Source organism: Rhinichthys klamathensis, unplaced genomic scaffold (genome assembly GCF_029890125.1).
Source record: "Rhinichthys klamathensis goyatoka isolate OS25496 unplaced genomic scaffold, OSU_Roscu_1.1 h1tg000121l_1, whole genome shotgun sequence".
Lineage (NCBI taxonomy): Eukaryota > Metazoa > Chordata > Actinopteri > Cypriniformes > Leuciscidae > Rhinichthys > Rhinichthys klamathensis.
In genome coordinates, this window is record NW_026606658.1 from 7,042,777 (window position 1) to 7,059,722 (window position 16,946).

The following is a 16,946-nucleotide window of genomic DNA, read 5'->3' on the forward strand; positions in this document are numbered from 1 at the left end:
TCCTCTTACACTAACCCCTAAACAAACCCATCATAGAAATCTTAATAAAGTTTTTACATTTTCAAAAAACATCACTTGATTATGATTTATAAGCTGTTTTCCTCGTGTGGACCAAAACATTTCCCCATAAGGATAATTTGCCCTCTTTGTGGGGACATTGGCCACACACACACACACACACACACACACATAGGCTATAATACATAGGCTTGGCTATACGCAGACAAACACAAATAGAAATCTTAAGGATGATTAAGAAACGCTTTTAATAAATAACAGGGTGAAACCTCCCGATGCGATTCTCCAAAACACGCTACATGCGAAGGTTTAAACCTGGTAGGTTGTCTCTTTAAATCAGCTCTGCTCTGCAGCGCTGATGTGCCCGCGAGCTCAGATGGTTACAACCATTTCCACCTCTGCAGTGGGTAACTTTAATCGCGCGCGCTCAACAGCGCCGCTCACGCGACCGACGACATTGCATTGTTTCCACACGCATTCTCTCTCTTCTTCAGATTGGTAGATCCCACCAGACGCCTTTTGGGGGGTGGGAAGAATAAATTTACCTAGGCTAGAATTCATCCCACGATATTTCTGAGGTACTGTTTTATTTTTCTCCCCCTCATTATTATTGCTTTAATAGTCCATCATCTCACGTGTTCCCGTTAACGGTGGTGAGAGGAGAACTCTGACCACCACTTTTGAGGAATAAAGTTGAGGTTGGGCCTGTTGCTGATGGGATCTTTTCAGATTTCAACAGAACAGATCGCATAACAAATCAGAAATAATCCAAAAGGTCTGTTTACGACTTCAAACGCCTTCAAATAGTACATTTCACAGCTTAGAGGTGACATATTAATACTAAATAGGCTGTCATGTGTTCATTTTTTTGTTTTTGTCAAATAGGCTCCTGATTACAACAAAACACATAATGTGAACATTTAAGTCATCAGGTTTAATTTCCACGAGTCTTATAGCCTAACATTTTCATTTCGAGTCGGACATGAGGAAAGAATTACCTTGGGGTTCAGTAAGTGAGTCAAAATTTCAGTAACAGCTCCCAATGAGCAAAAGTGTATTGATTAAATATAATGAACCGGCTCATAAGAGTCATTTCGTTAGAGAATTGGACTAGCTTCTTGTGATATTTTTGAATCACTAAAAGATCCGGCTCATAAGAGTCTTTGGTTAAACATAGGTCGCGCTGTATCATGTCTCCTGCTGATTCAGTGGCGGTGTTGCAGTGTATGGTAGTACGGGAAACACTGTCAGAGTATTTCACCGCGGTGTTCCTTTTGCATCGGCGGAACAATGCAGATTCGAGAATCGTTACCGGAACCGAACGTCATGAAAATCATTTGGTTCTGCTATTTTGTTTGATAAAATGGAACCGGTTGATCGGTTCTCGCTTCACAACCCAAGACCTGATATTTGTCTTCCTAGAGATGCATGGAGTAGCCTATTACATGCGCTCACGCTCGTCAAGCCAGATAACGGGACGTAAAGATGGGGTACGACACCAGTTGCTCTCTTTAAAATAGGTAAGGATATTTGCAGTAGGCTAAACGTTACGTTTGAGATAGTAGCCTATATAGCCTTGGCAATCTCGTTCTGATACTGCAAGTGATATTCACAAAATAGGGTAGGCATGAATTCACGCACGTTCATTTAAAAAACATTTTTCCGATGAAAGTCTTGAGTGTGCCATTTTGGTAAGGTAAGGTAAGGGGTGTTGGCTATGTTTGCTCGTCATAAGGTTACGATTTTGGAGACACTATAGTACCGTTCCTAGGGCTCTGAAATAGCAGCAAGGCTATTATAAAACCTTTACTACACTGCCTACGCTGTGAAGTGGTCGTCTTGCTCTTTTCTCGGATGCTTGTGCTTTAACATTTGCACGAGTGAAATTTACAAAGACTTACGTCACGGCGAATGCGCACGTGCCCAACGAGAATTGCCGCAAATGACTTAAGTTCAATAATTCTGAGCCGACTTTTAACAAGGAATGGTTCGTGTTGATGTTCGCTTTGTTTTTTTTGCTTTTTTTATCGGATGTTCTGCAGCCTCTCCTGTCGGAGAATGACCCCCCCTCAGCGCCTTTCGGAATGCCGTTTCTCTCCGCGAGCACAAGGGCCACGCGCCAGATGGCCACATCATAACCGACTGTGATACTTGATACCATTGCACTAAAGCTGGACCTTAACTTTGAGGATCTGATGGTGAGTGATTCCAAGTAAATAATTTATATTTTTAGTTTAGTTTAAGGCTGTTCATGTTACGAGATAAAACTTTGCTGTCTCTTCATCTCTTATCACACACAAACTTTCGATGATGACCAACTGTTTTAGCTATAATGGCAGTGAATTGAGAAGGGTTTTTTTTTCTTCACAAAAACAAACGGGCGTTTGCGGTGGGCAGTAGCATTGATCTCCGATGTGATATACGAAATTAAAGCAATGCCTCACAATGGCATCGCATCATATATTAACGTTGCATTTTCTCATGAGCAGAGAAAGAGGATCCATTTGTTGTAGTGCCAGACGCTTGCTCAATCTCGCCGCACTGTTAAATTAACTTTATACAATTACGTATAGTCGATGCACTGTCTTTGAATCTCTGAATATGGTAGAGATTGTGTAGAAGGGATTTAGTCAGAGGGTAACCGCACTGGTGGCTCTGGAAGCTGGAGTGCGCGTGTGATGAATATCAATTGTCATTGTCAGCTAATCATCAAGGGGCTGTGGCGTGTCCGTGGCATAGGTTATCCCTGAGGCAAAGGCGATTTTACTTTGTTTCCCGATTACAATGTTTTTATCTGTGCCTGCACCAAAGTATAGGCTACTCTTGGTTCTATGACGTGAATAGGTTTTAATTGTGTGCGTTATGACGTCTAAATTGGCTGTTTGACGTCGGTTGTCGCCGCTTCCTCTTTTCAGATATCTAGCCAATCAGGTCACTGGTATCAGCCAACGTTTTTTTTTTTTTTTCACCGTACAGAAAGCACGGCAGATCACAGCAGCACCACGGAGAGTGCCTTTAGTGCTTTATCTGTTTTAAGCACCAAGGACAGAGACCCGAACCAACTAGGCCTACAGTCAATGACAATTAAGTGTTAAAAATGGCCATGATCTAATAATTTAACAACCTCGATCTCAGCAAGGGCGTAGGTTTGCTTTGAAAATAGGGACATATTGCAGGGAGGCAGGGGAAAGATTAAGATGAGATTATAATCTTTTTAAACAAACCACAGTTTAAAACAGCGAGTCACACAGGAACCTGATTAGAGTGTTGATGTTGAGAAATGCCACTGCGTGGGTGTACTTCATGTTAAAAATAATATTTATTCTATCATATCACAAGGCTCATTTATATACTTTTCTCAAGCCCCATAATTTTATATATTATAGCTGACCTATTCTGTTAATGCATTCAGTTTTTTTTTTTTTTAAATGAACCTGTTCATTACATTAAGCATTATCCTTCTGTCTGGTCAGTGGTGAACCTGATCTTATAGGCAATAGAGGGTGCATGTTTGGCACACAGTATACTGACCAACATATGTCATTATTATTATTACATTTATTGAAACAAAGTAGTTTGGGCCCAAATATCAGGGCATTTTCCTACTATTCCTATCTAAATGTATGTCTATAGATCTCAAAATGCATTTTAAATGTAGTCAGCAGCAGGTTTCCCAGTGCTGCTTTTATTTATTTATTCAGTCTTCTATGTAGTGTTCAGTGTGCTATGTAGTGCCTTCTATGTAGTATTCAGTGTGCTATGTAGTGCCTTTTATGTAGTATTCAGTGTGTTATGTAGTGCCTTATGAGTATGATTTTTTTATTGTAATTAATATCCCAGCTTCTACTGTTTTCTAGATATTAGGTGAGCAGGATCACCCTGAAGATATTTAAATATTAATAGATATAAATAAATAAATGAACATTAAATATTGATTATTTCATTAGCGTTCTTGTGGAGGCAGTGGTGAGACAGAACACAGGTTAAATAGGAAACCAATATCCTGGGTGAGCGGTCAGTTGTACAGCATTGTCCGTATCCAAAAATATCTGATTGCTGAATGCTGCGATTTGACCAATCAGAAATGAGTTTTTCAGAGAGCTGTGTAAAAATATGAAGTATGTTCTCCCGAGCACCACATTATCCATTAGACCTTGCAAAAGAGCTTTTTCAGATTACAGAGGACATGAAAGTGCAAGGGATGTGCAGAGCAGCTCTCTTAAACAGCACACAAGTGCATACTTTCCACAAGGATTACAGTGAAGATCAAGCCCCCTACCACCAACATTGCAGATGAAAATTGAATTGCATACTTAAGTTAGTTTAATTATAGATCATATGGTAATTCATTTTAGTTGTTTATACGGTAGGGAAATCTTGAATATTAAACAGTATTTGTAGATAGAATACAAAGACGGTTGTTATAAAATGGGTGTTTTACTTCTTTTTGTTTTGTGCTGTGTGTGTGAGAGAGAGAGAGAGAGAGAGAGAGAGAGAGAGAGAGAGAGAGAGAGAGAGAGAGAGAGAGAGAGAGAGAGAGAGAGAGAGAGAGAGAGAGAGAGAGAGAGAGAGAGAGAGAGAGAGAGAGAGAGAGAGAAGGGGAGAGATTGTGTGTGTGTGTGTGTGTGTGCATGCAAGCCTATGGGCCTTGTGGATGCATCTGCATGTGACTTTTATATATTGAGCCATGTATGTTTGCAACATTTGTACACATGTGTAAATGTGAGTGTGCACAGTTGGTATATGTTTATGAATATATCTGTAAACGCCTGCAACAAGCCCAAACCGTCATATTCTGTTGGAAAGATGAGTCTGTGCACTGGAGCAGACTGATTGACCAAGTTTTGTCTCTAAGATAAGCATGCTCACTGAGGCACACAGAAGGAGAGGCCAAGAACACTCGTAATGCTCAAGATGCATCAGAGACCTAAATATGGAGGAATCACACCAATCTTTATAACATCATATTAGTATGAACAAGTTTTATGAGATTGAACAGTTTCAGCTTTGTAGCATGCTGTAAAGACGCTGTATTGATCAATCAATTTCAGTGCCTCATTAAATATCACTTTACTCATACATCTGTGAGAAAAGTGTCAATCACTTTGGCCCCTGAACGTACAATATACCCTAATCAATTTAAGAGCTATAGGCTGAAGCTATTTCGCTAATCATATTGAATCCAAGCACAGTCTGTCTGAGTGGGGAAGCATGGTGTCTTAGTGACAGCAGCCGGTCCTTTCCCATTGTTTCACTGCCTCCATTTGCTTTAGAATTGGATCTGTCAGTTTTCATATGATCACCCTCTCAAAACTCCCAACAATTTGTCTCTCAATGGCACATATTTTAAAACTGATTTTAGATGTCATGTTTTATCAGTTCTTGCATCCACATAGTATATTTAGTTTTCTTTTTCCAGGTCTGTGATATTGTGATGGCATTTACACTTCTGCCACCAAATGTGCTATCGACTGGTCTGGAATGTTACTGCTTGAAGAAAGAGGGTCAGTTCGCAGAATGTTAGCAGTTCCACTGAGTCCTCTTTTAAAGGGTCATAAAACCCCAAAACACATGTGTTGAGATGTTAACAGATATGTACAGGTTGCACATCAATGAAAACAATAGCACTCATTATGTTTATTATTAAGGGAAAGATGGTTATTTTTTAGTTTTTTCTGAGCCATTTCGTTCTTCCCGTTTAAAACTCAAAGAGTGGTGATTGGCTGACGTGGCATCACTGCGTTGTATTACGCATGAGATCGCATTACAGCGGCGAATTCAAGTGTGACCAGACCGGCTCGGCGCCGTTCGTTCACCTCTGCCTGTTGCGTTGCGTTGCGTTGCGTTGCGTTCGGTCACAAATCTCATAAGTGTATGTTTCCTCAGTACAGTAGCTCAAAAGTGTTGTTTGCATTTTCTCTGTGATGAGGCCAGAACTGAAGTTTGACTACCAACACACAGAAAATATGTCTGTTACAATATTTAATATTTAACAACATTACATTAAGTATTGTCCTTCTCTCTGATCAGTGGTGAACCTGATGCATGAACCAGACGCATGTACAGTTTTCTAATGATCCTCTTCCTCTCTGCATGCTCGTTGGCTGAGACCCGAAGTGGCATCTCACTCACTCTTTATTCACTGACCTTTTTTCTACTTGCTTGCTGATTGGATTAGACTAGGCTGGAGTTCGCAGAGGCCAGTGGCCAGTTGCATAAATTGCTTAGACTAGTCTTACAAGTTAGTCATCCATTTTTTTTTTCAAGACTGGTCATAACTTTAAATCAGTCACATAAAAAGTTAGATGGGTCTAATTTGAATCCAAATAGTTATAGTGATTATCTCTAATTGGGACAGTTGTGGCCTAATGGTTAGAGACACAGGTTCGAGTCTCAGTACCGGCAGGAAATGTAGGGAGTGAATGAACTGTGCTCTCTTCCATTCTCATTACCCCTGAGCAAGGCACCTTACCCGCCGCAGCGAAATGGCTGCCCACAGCTCTGGAAGTGTGTTCACGGTGTGTGTGTGTGTGTGTGTGTGTGTGTTCAATACTCACTGCTGTGTGTGGATGGGTGAAATTCATAGCACAAATTCTGAGTATGGGACACCATACTACACGTCACTAAGTCAGACTAGTCCTTAAGACACAGTCTTTAGTTAGCGGCTGTGTTTATGCAACTGGCCCCAGATCGAAAAGTGAATTTAGCAAATCATTTGATTCAATTGTATTCAAATATACAATGTATTATTTTTATTATTATTATAAGCTATTATTTTTACCATTGGCCGATTGTTTAAAAACAGACGATGATCAGGGCCAATTTCATACTGTCAATCAAAAGGGTGCAGAAAAACGTGTGAGACTGCAACTCACACTGTGAAGAAAATCTCTCTTCTGTTGAATTTAGGGCAAGTTAACAAGACAATAACACAGTAACAGTTAGAAAATAACAGGTATCGGCAGCGGCAGATATCGTTCTGAATATTCGTCTATTGGCTGAGAAATGATGTATCGAGAGAGAGAGATGTACACTACCATTAAAATGTGATAAATGGACAGTACCATTAAAATGTTCTTTTATAATTTAATAATTTTATTCAGCTAGGATACATAAAATGTGTAATTATTGCAAACTTTTATTTCAAATAATTCAAAGTTATTTTAAAATGTGCAAATTTTTCACAATATTACTGTTTTTTTTTTTTACTGTATTGTTTTTCTAAAAGAGTTTGCACAGCAATACAATAGAAGAACCTTTCTAGTGAACAGGTCTTAGTTCTTGGTGTGAAGAACCTTTTTTTATATCAGAACCTTTTTTTATATCAGAACCTTTTTCCAGTATAAAGAACCTTTTGTGGAATGAAACCATAAATGCCAATAAAGAACCTTTATTTTTGAAAGAGTGTAATAGACTTAATAGAACAAATCTTACCGACTCCAAACTTTTGACTGGTAATGTATATAGTTTGGAAGCAACTTTTGCCTGGAAAACTTACTAGAACAGTTTTTTGACAGTGAAAAGAGTGGATGAGCAATGAAGTGTGTGTCTATGCATGGCATCTGCAGTGTCGCCTATGCTAGTGTCTAATCACCACTGACATCAGCTGGAGTTTATTTTTACCCAATCCCATTGGCAGATTGTATTTTGACTTGATAATTTGAGGATTTTTACAAGCAAATCTTTGGTTTACCTACAAGAACTTTGGCTGGCTCTACCGATGTCAAATAAATATCCTAAAGGAGTGTTCAGTGAAATTCCTAGATTTTCCTGTAGTGTGGTGACCCTGATTAGATCTTTATTTAGGGCAAACTCTGACTATAGCGTACCCCAAAGCCTTGATAAACGTTTTATGGGCAAACTGTTTGAAATGACTTTCTCTCAAATGCTTTGGGGCACTAAAGGAGTTGATATTAATCAGCATTAACTGATTAATTCTGTGCAACAGTGGTTTGATGTCTTAGGGCATTAAAGGTACGGTATCTTTGCTGAAGAACTGAGGTCAAAGGATCAATAATGTGACGCTGAGTGATGCTTTATGGGAAACTGATTAATGGGCAGCAATTGTGCTGATCTCACCTTGGATTAAAGCAGACATGCACTCTGGGAGACAGGGACACAAGTGCAAAAAATACTATGAAGCTAAATCATATACAATGCAGGACATATTTTAGGGTTAAATATATATATATATTTTTGTATGATGATTTCAATATGCATGTTGCTCTTTTCATAGCTAATACCTTCATGGACTAAATTTATATGTCCTAGTTAAAGGCTGTCTTTTATTTTTGAAATGGGCAATCTTGTAGATTTTAACATTCTGATTATTTCTTTTTACCTAAAAATAACTTGCTGAAGATTGAAGGAAGTGTTGAATGACGTCTGCATGTTATTCTCTCGTTTAAAGATGGAGACTAAAGGAAAGTGGCTGTTTTAATGTGGAGCGTACACTCTTAAAAATAAACGCTCCAAAAGGGAGTTATCGCATCGATGCAATAGACCTTATGCAGAGCGGCGCCGTGACAGGAATGAAAGTGAGGCTGTGAGGGACAGTATTACCATGTTTTCTATGGCATCCACTGTAAAAAGCAGTATAAAGCTCCTATCATCTATATTTTTCCACAGCTCATGCTGTCTGGAGTTTTTTGTCTACTGAAATTTCTCGGAAAGATATTTTTGCAGTGTTTCGTCAGCAGAACAATCCAAAACACATTAAATAACAGTTCAACCCACAGAAGAGATGTAAGTCTATCCCTCACAGCCTCTCTTTCATTCCCGTTAAAAATCAAAGATGGTGCTGCTGTAAATGTCTATAAAATAACCATTTTTTGGTTCCCCTAAGAGCCTTTCAGTGAACAGTTCTTATGTACATATATACATTTTAATAATCCAAAGAACCTTTTTCCACTATAAAGAACCTTTAGTGCAATAGAAAGGTTCCATGGATGTTAAAGGTTCTTCATGAAACCATTGATACCAATAAAGAACCTTTATTTTGAGTGTGTTTTGTGTATTGAGTGTATTTTGTCTGTTGGAGTGTAAAGAAATGCATCATGTACATCTGTGGTGCTGCTTTCCAGAGGGGAAGGAGCCCTTCAGGCACACAACAAAGGAGATCTTCGGGCTGGGTGATAAAATAGACATGCTGAAAGAGATTGATGCGTATGGGGGTGTAGTCTTTGACTCACAGGGACGACTCTCTTCTCTCCTATTGTTTTTCTTTCTTCTGGTCTCCCCCTCCCACTCACCCCTTTTTTGTTCTTCCTCTTATTTCACACCAACATAGATATAACTGTTTTACTGGTCAGTTTCTTAAATCCAACAACTTTATTCATGTTGTGCATCTGTACCATCACACACTTCATCACCAAGAGACTGACTTTTTCAAGCAGTACATGAACAAAGTGGTGTGAAGAGTCAGTTAAAGCAACCAAAGATGGACACGACCAATATGCATTAATACATAAACAAATTAGGGAAATGTGCATATACAATATAAAGACTATTGCATTTTTTAATCATTTGACATGTTCTTTGAAAAAAGTCATCTCTTATTCTGATTTTATTGACAGGATTTAAAGAGGGTGCTGTCCTTTCCTCCATATCCAGGGGATTATCTGCACCCAGTGGTGTACGCCTGCACTGCAGTGATGTTGCTCTGCCTGCTGATTTCTATCATGACATACATTGTTCACCACAGGTATGTACTATAATTAAGCTGCACCAGTGACATAAATGATTAAATAAAGCATGGATCTGAAAAAAATAACGGTTAGTTCATTAGAGTTGAGCATGCACTGATAAAGAAATTGTGACTGATATTATATCTTATACACGACAGTTCAAAAGTATGGGGTCAGTAAGATTTTTTTAATGGTTTTTGAAAGAAGTCTCTTATGCTCACCAAATACAAACTGTAAGTTACCGTACTGTGACCCTGGATCACCAAACCAGTCACAAGTAGCACGGGTATATTTGTGGCAACAGCCAACAATACATTGTACGGGTCAAAATTATCAACCCCAAATTATTATTTTTTTGCTTTTATGCCAAAAATCATTAGGCTATTAGGTAAAGATCATGTTCCATTAAGATATTTAGTAAATTTCCTACCTTAAATATATAAAACATTTATTTTTGTGAGTGAATGCAGCGCAATCGCAACACAAGTGGACAACTTTAAAGGCGATTTTCTCAATGTTTAGATTTTTTTTGCACCCTCAGATTCCAGATTTTAAAATAGTTGTATCTCGGACATTTTGTCCTATCCTAACAAACCATACATCAATGGAAAGCTTATTTGTTCGGCTTTCTGGTGATGTATAAATCTCAATTTCAGAAAATTGACCCATGTGACTGGTTTTGTGTTCCAGGGTCACAGGTGAAAACTGTAAAAGGTTTAATTGATTATTCTTATTTTTGTTATCAGTAATATACATTAGTGTGTTTTGTTACATTTTATGTCATTTAGTTAATGTTCATTGCATTATTTTAGTAAAAGTAGAGACAGTGAGACTAGAAATAATATAAAAAGAAAATGAGTCAAAACTGAGAATTGACTGAGAAGAATTGACTGTTTTATTGCTCAGAGGTTGCTCTTTCTTTCTTTCTTTCTTTCTTTCTTTCTTTCTTTCTTTCTTTCTTTCTTTCTTTCTTTCTTTCTTTCTTTCTTTCTTTCTTTCTTCTCTTTTTTTGATTACATTGGGGTTTTTCACTTTTAATGGACAGGACAGTAGCCAGGAAAGAATGGGAGAGGCAAGAAGGCAACAGCAGCAGGAAAGTACCTTTAGCTGGAAGGCAAATATTAGCACAGTGTGTGATGTTGTTGAGCTCTCTTCTGAGACATTGGAGGAGACAAATGTGAGAGATCCAGAGTCTCTAGCTTAACAGAAAAATCGAGCACAATGTGTGATGTTTTTTTTAGATCTCTTCTAAAACTTTAAAGGAGACCATTGTGAGAGTGTTAGAGTTTTTGTGAGAAGCAGGAGACCTCAAAAGTAACCTCATTTCTGTTTAGGAGAAACATTTGAGATGTTAAACAAATCTCATTTTTGATTAATAAATTATATGATTGATTTTGATTTGATAAATTAGTTTGAAATGAATCCACATTTAAATAAACGCTGGCCAATAAATATCTAAAGGACTACTGATACTGATAAATAAAGATGACTAATATTAGCCAAATGACAATACATTAATAATATATTTTTTGGTCTAGTGTCTTTCTGCAGCCAGAATTCAGTGATGTTTACTAGTGAAATGTTACATTTTACATGGTGCCATTTTGTATTGTCTTTCCTCCACTGAAAACATACAGCAGCTATTTGGAGCAACAGTACTAACACTGGAAGGTCACAGTAGGGATTGTTTTTGGGACAGACTGCCACGATAGTGCTGTGATCCTGAGTCAGACCGCCAATATTTATAGTATCATCACCCCTGACTGTCACAGTTATTTCCAGTGAGTAATGCTTGCTCTGTGGAGAGGGGGCCACTTCTAACCTTAGAGGGTCGGTGCCAAATTTAGTGAGCCACTCTACTTTGAGACACTTTGCAGACGGGGTCAAAAAGATTCTTTAGTCATAGCATTGTGCTTCAAAGGCAGTTACTTGTTCCCTTCAGTGGTAAGCTGTTGATGTATTACTCATGGCACAACTGTCTCTTCATCTGACATGTGAGTGTGTGTGTCTCTGCAGCATAATCCGAATCAGCAGGAAAGGATGGCACATGCTCCTCAACTTCCTCTTCCACACTGCCGTGACGTTTGGGGTGTTTGCAGGAGGCATCAACCAGATCAAGTACCCTGTGATTTGTCAAGTGGTAAGTCTCCCAGTTCTCTACCCTGTTATTTTGGCCTGAGCGAACCACATTATTCATGCCCTGTGTCTGTGGCTCTCAGCTCAGAGTCACTGTAGCATATGGCCTCTTTGACTCCTGAATTAGCATGGTCGCCATTTACTAAGGCACAGAGGGCTTTGTTTGGCAGGGCTGCTCAGTGGTGAGAGGCTAATGCACTGGGGCTCTCTACGATTGCCATAGCCTTTCAAAGTGTAGCACTTATTCCTTCATCAGAGACATTTTCCAGCCTGGATCAGTGAGTTAGATTAATTTGATTATGTTTATAGCTGTATGCTTATTAAACATATTTTACTTAATGACAGCAGTTGATTCACTGTCAGTAAAGCTCTAGGTTTAAAAGCATCAGATTTATAACTGGACGCATAATGAACATGCATTAGACATGCGGCCCCGTACACAGTATATCTACAGCAGGGCAGTGATGTCTGTCAAATTCTTCCTCTTTCACATTAATCAAGAATTAAAAGAAACATGTTATTTGTAAAATATATCAAATAAAAACATGACAATATCAGGGTTGTGAATTGAATTTGAATTGGAATGACAGGATGATAAATTTATTGAATTGCAGGGAAGTGTTTTGCTGCTTACCCGTTACCCGCTATTTCAAGCTGTAAGATGAAAAAAACATCCGTTTAAGAGTTTTGGAAGAATTGTTCTTCGTATTGAGTACACTTGTCTGGTTTCTTGAAGCATTCATGCTAGATCATCCCATTCACATTGCTTATGAATCAGTTGCATAATCTAAATATTTAGTTTAATATTACATAATATTTCATGTAATTATGTGACTAACATTTGTTCTAACATTTATTTACATTTTCCTAGATGTAAACAAAAAAGTGAATATCACATTTATTTTTTATACATTTACACAATTTATTGAAAAAACACGACTGATACTCACAGCACATACTAATTTACATCCAGTAACCCATATAAACGTCGTGTGTATCATATATGAACGGATGGGTAGGAAGATTTCTTTTATGCAGAAAGTGCAGTGGACCAAAGCGGACAACAGCATGACCTCACTGTCTGAGGAGGATTACCTCAAACTCCCCCTCAGTGCATCCTTCCTCACACACCAAGGCGGCTACACACACACTTCTGCTTCAGTTTTCTGTGCCAGTCTGCACTCTATGAGTGAGCTTTCAATGTTTAATGTTTCATCTTGTTCGTTGACAGGTTGGCATTATCTTGCACTACTCCTCCCTCTCTAGCATGCTATGGCTGCTCTTCACTGCCAGAAATATCTGCAAGGAGGTGTCCAAGGCTCCGCCCATACCTCAGGACAGGGACAATCCCACAAAAGCACGCCCTAAAGCCACCATTTTCAGGTACACGGCATGAATGTCCATGAATTCACTAAAGATTGAGAATTCTAATTCAGAACTGGGTTTATTTTTCAAAAAAAATTCAGGAGTACTGATCTCTCATGTTTTCCTCATGTCACTTTTGATTTTATTCCTTTCTGCATAAAAGTATTAATTTCGTAAAAAAAATCTTGCGACCCCAATATTCTGAACAGTAGTGTTCTTTAGTAGTAGTTCTTATAATAATTGAATGCAATTTTTCTGTGATTTGATAATGTTCAGTCAAAATAAAAATAAAAATAATTTCATAATTAATAATGATCTTAAACTAGATGAGTAATTTTGTGAACAAAACTTTGATGTTGGCTTGAGGAAGCCTGAATAAAAAGTTAGTAGTAGAGATTTCTAGAGTCTATAGATCTATAGAGTATAGATATAGTATAGAGTATAGATTTAGAATATATTATATACAATAGATAGATAGATAGATAGATAGATAGATAGATAGATAGATAGATATATAGATATATAGATAGATAGATACTTTACAACTGCCATCCCTAGACAAGTATCATTTTGATCAGATAATGAAAATCTGTTTTCTGTCTTTTTTAACCACATTTTCTCCTCTTTGACCTCTTTGTAAGGTTTTATATGGTCAGTGGTGGGGTACCCCTAATCATAGTGGGCGTTACGGCTGCTGTTAGCTTGGATAACTACGGTAGCAGAGATGGCGCCCCTTAGTAAGTATCACATTTACTGGCAGTGCCTAATTAGCTGTCAATTGTAATATGTTTACTCCATTTTTACCAAGCCAGTAAGAAATCACCAAATGCCACTGATTCCGGGAGATGTGTCTTAATTAATGCTATAAATTAGCATGAGGTCTGTAATTAGATGTAGAGTGGTACCAACACTGTCAGTTGAATTGTTGTCTCTATCTGTGCTGCAGCTGTTGGATGGCCTGGAAGCCCAGTCTGGGCGGCTTCTACGGACCCACTGCCTTCTTGGTCTTGGTAATGTGCATCTACTTTCTGATCACATTCGTGCAGCTAAAGCGGCACCCGGAGCGCAAGTACGAGCTCAAGGCCATGACCGAAGAACAGCAGCGTCTAGCCGTGGCTGAAATCGGACACTGCCACGCCGTCAGTGGAGAGCCAGGTGAGCACGGTGAGCACACAGGCTGCACAGCCATCACAGCGTCTATGTTGGCCAACGAGCACTCTTTCAAAGCTCAGCTGAGGGCCACCGCCTTTACGCTCTTCCTCTTCCTGGCCACCTGGGCTTTTGGCGCCCTGGCTGTATCACAGGGTCATTTTCTAGACATGATCTTTAGCTGCCTGTACGGAGCATTTTCAGTCACATTGGGGCTTTTTCTGCTGATACAACACTGTGCCAAACGTGACGACGTGTGGCACCGGTGGTGGGCCTGTTGCCCCAACAAACCAAAGGTGGAGGTCAATGGGGAAGCGGCAGGGAACGCCGTCCCCGCCTCCCAAAGTCACAGCCATACCCCGTCCCACGGGCAGAATCAAATCCACTGCCAGGTCGACTCGTCCTGCCTGGGTAAACCTCTACTCTCCCCTCACCTCCACTCCCCATCACCACACTGTAAGTTGGGTACTCTGCCTTCAACCCAGAACCATATGAGCACCTGCTGTGCCACGCTTCACAGTCCCTCTTCGATCGGGAATGCGACCCGTCCACAGTCCCTCACTGATGAACTGCCCCGGCCAACCCTTCCCCTGCAAAGCTGCCTAAAGGACAGGTCTAAGACTCGATCCTTCAACCGACCTCGGCCCTGCCTCAGGGACTATTCTTACCACATGACCTCCACCAGCATGGATAGCAGCGTGCACAGCTCCCATTTGGACAGCCCCCACAGTGTGCACCTGGACAACCCTCTAACCTGCCACACGTCACACTTGGACACTCAACTCTCTTGTCACAGCCCCCATCCGGACAACCAGCTTCGCTGCCCCAGTCCTAGTCCTCACCTCGAGAGTCTGGCTTCACACAGCCTTCACGATAGCCTCTCCTGCCATAGCGGGCACTTGGACAGTCAGCTCTCCTGCCACAGACACATGTGCTGTGCCAAAGCAGACCCGTTTTCGAACATATGCTGCCCTAAAGCTGAACTGTTTGTCAGCTCTTGCCAGGCAGAGGATCCTGACATGGGACCGCTGATGTACAGTTGCGCAAAAATGGCAGATAAACAGGACGACGCCATGCTGCACTTGGATATAACACCTCCGCGGGCATCTCTGTCATGCTCCCAGGCCACGCTTGGCAGGAAAGGCACCCTCAGCCGGCGAGGGACGCTGAGCCGGAACAGTAGTCAGCAGGAGGATTACCTACTTGCCTCGGATTCCACGGGTAACATTAGGACTGGACCTTGGAAAAACGAGACAACTGTGTAGGCTTGTGAATTACGTGCTAACCTGTTTCTCTCGCCTGAGCTAAACTACTGTGTAGTCCCAGGGCTGTTACCCAAAGGCCCTCTCTTCTCTGAGCTAAGCTACTGTGTAGTCCCTCTGCTGTGACTTCCCTCTCTCACCCGCCCCATATACCTTCTCTTCCCCTTTAAAGAGGTTTGAACCTCTGCTTACCTCTTCTCAGACTTCATTTCATGTCTCATCCCAGCTCCATTTGGTTTGTTCTCTTGACATTTTGATATGGCAGCAAAGATCACATGCCATATGTTTTAATTTGGATGGTCTTTTATAATCAAACTGATTTTTGTACATGTGTTTTTGGGTATGGTATCATAATGTGCAATTATGTTGTTGTGGATGTGTGTGTGTTTAGTAGGTAAGAAAGAAGTGAATGCATGTGTATATGTATATTTGCATGTGACAACATGCTTGTGTGTGTATATACCAGATAGCAAGATGAGCCCTCTCTTTTAGTGCCAAAATCTCCCACATTTCCGTTTTGCATTTTAGTTAAAAAAAAAAAAACTCTAAATGATCGGCAAGTGTGAAAACACCAGCATTTAATTCGATTTTCACTTTTAAAGAAACCTGTGAATTATCACTGCGGAAATTAAGATGAATCAATGAACAGTTATATGTGCCAAATAGTACAATAATGAAAATGAAAACTTTTTAAAACTGAGATCTAGCCCAAAGTACCAAGTAGTCTGTGATATGTTGATAATGGTGTGTGGTTGTCAAAACGAAGCTGTCATTTTTTTTCTTTTACAGACATAAAAACAGCAAACAAATAGTCTCCCTGTGTTTCCATGGTGACAAATCATGAAGAGAGGTGCCCAGTCAGAATGCATTTTGAACTGCACATGCGATGTATGCACATACAGTGTTTAGTTACTGGCAATGAGGTGCAGATCAGTTCAAGTCAATGGCCTTACATAACCCATCAGTTTTGCGTTGATCAAAAGTCTTATCTTGCACTAAAGCATGTTCACTGTAATCTAGGAAGCAATCATTTACATGTCTAATGGGCTACATGCATTCATGTGTTTGACAGTAAAGCATCTAAGCTTACTGGAAACACTCATGGTATTTATTCTGAGGCAAAAAATGGAGGGCTTCACTTTCTACATTAGAAGAAAGGAGACTTATTAACAGTTTATATCACTGTGCCAACTCACCTTGCTCATAAAAATTGTCTGATTTTATCCATTTACCCACTGATCGTTTGACAAATGAGCTTCCAAAAAAATATATATATATCTGCATCAACTCATATTGTAAGTAATAATTGGTAAATCATATAGTAAGTTCA

At 39.7% G+C, this 16,946-nt stretch overlaps 1 protein-coding gene across 2 annotated transcripts; it reads left to right on the top strand.

The window, feature by feature from the left end:
- Positions 1-1,443: 1,443 nt before the first annotated feature.
- Positions 1,444-16,430, top strand: adgra1a (adhesion G protein-coupled receptor A1a). Of its 2 annotated transcripts, XM_056255768.1 has the most exons (7): positions 1,444-1,538; positions 2,061-2,216; positions 9,594-9,721; positions 11,721-11,844; positions 13,072-13,223; positions 13,847-13,942; positions 14,152-16,430. In XM_056255768.1, the coding sequence occupies exons 2-7, from the start codon at positions 2,214-2,216 to the stop codon at positions 15,617-15,619; spliced, it is 1,971 nt and encodes a 656-aa protein (XP_056111743.1). In that variant the 5' UTR covers positions 1,444-1,538; positions 2,061-2,213; the 3' UTR covers positions 15,620-16,430. The 2 variants fall into 2 exon arrangements, with proteins under 2 accessions (XP_056111743.1, XP_056111744.1); XM_056255769.1 differs by lacking the exon at positions 2,061-2,216 and having other exon boundaries at positions 1,463-1,538.
- The last annotated feature ends 516 nt before the right edge of the window (positions 16,431-16,946 follow it).

Bases quoted from the DNA above. Each gene is read 5' to 3' on its own strand.
- adgra1a (XM_056255768.1), top strand. The intron at 9,722-11,720 runs GTATGTACTATA...GTGTCTCTGCAG, and splicing joins ACATACATTGTTCACCACAG to CATAATCCGAATCAGCAGGA. The intron at 11,845-13,071 runs GTAAGTCTCCCA...GTTCGTTGACAG, and splicing joins ACCCTGTGATTTGTCAAGTG to GTTGGCATTATCTTGCACTA.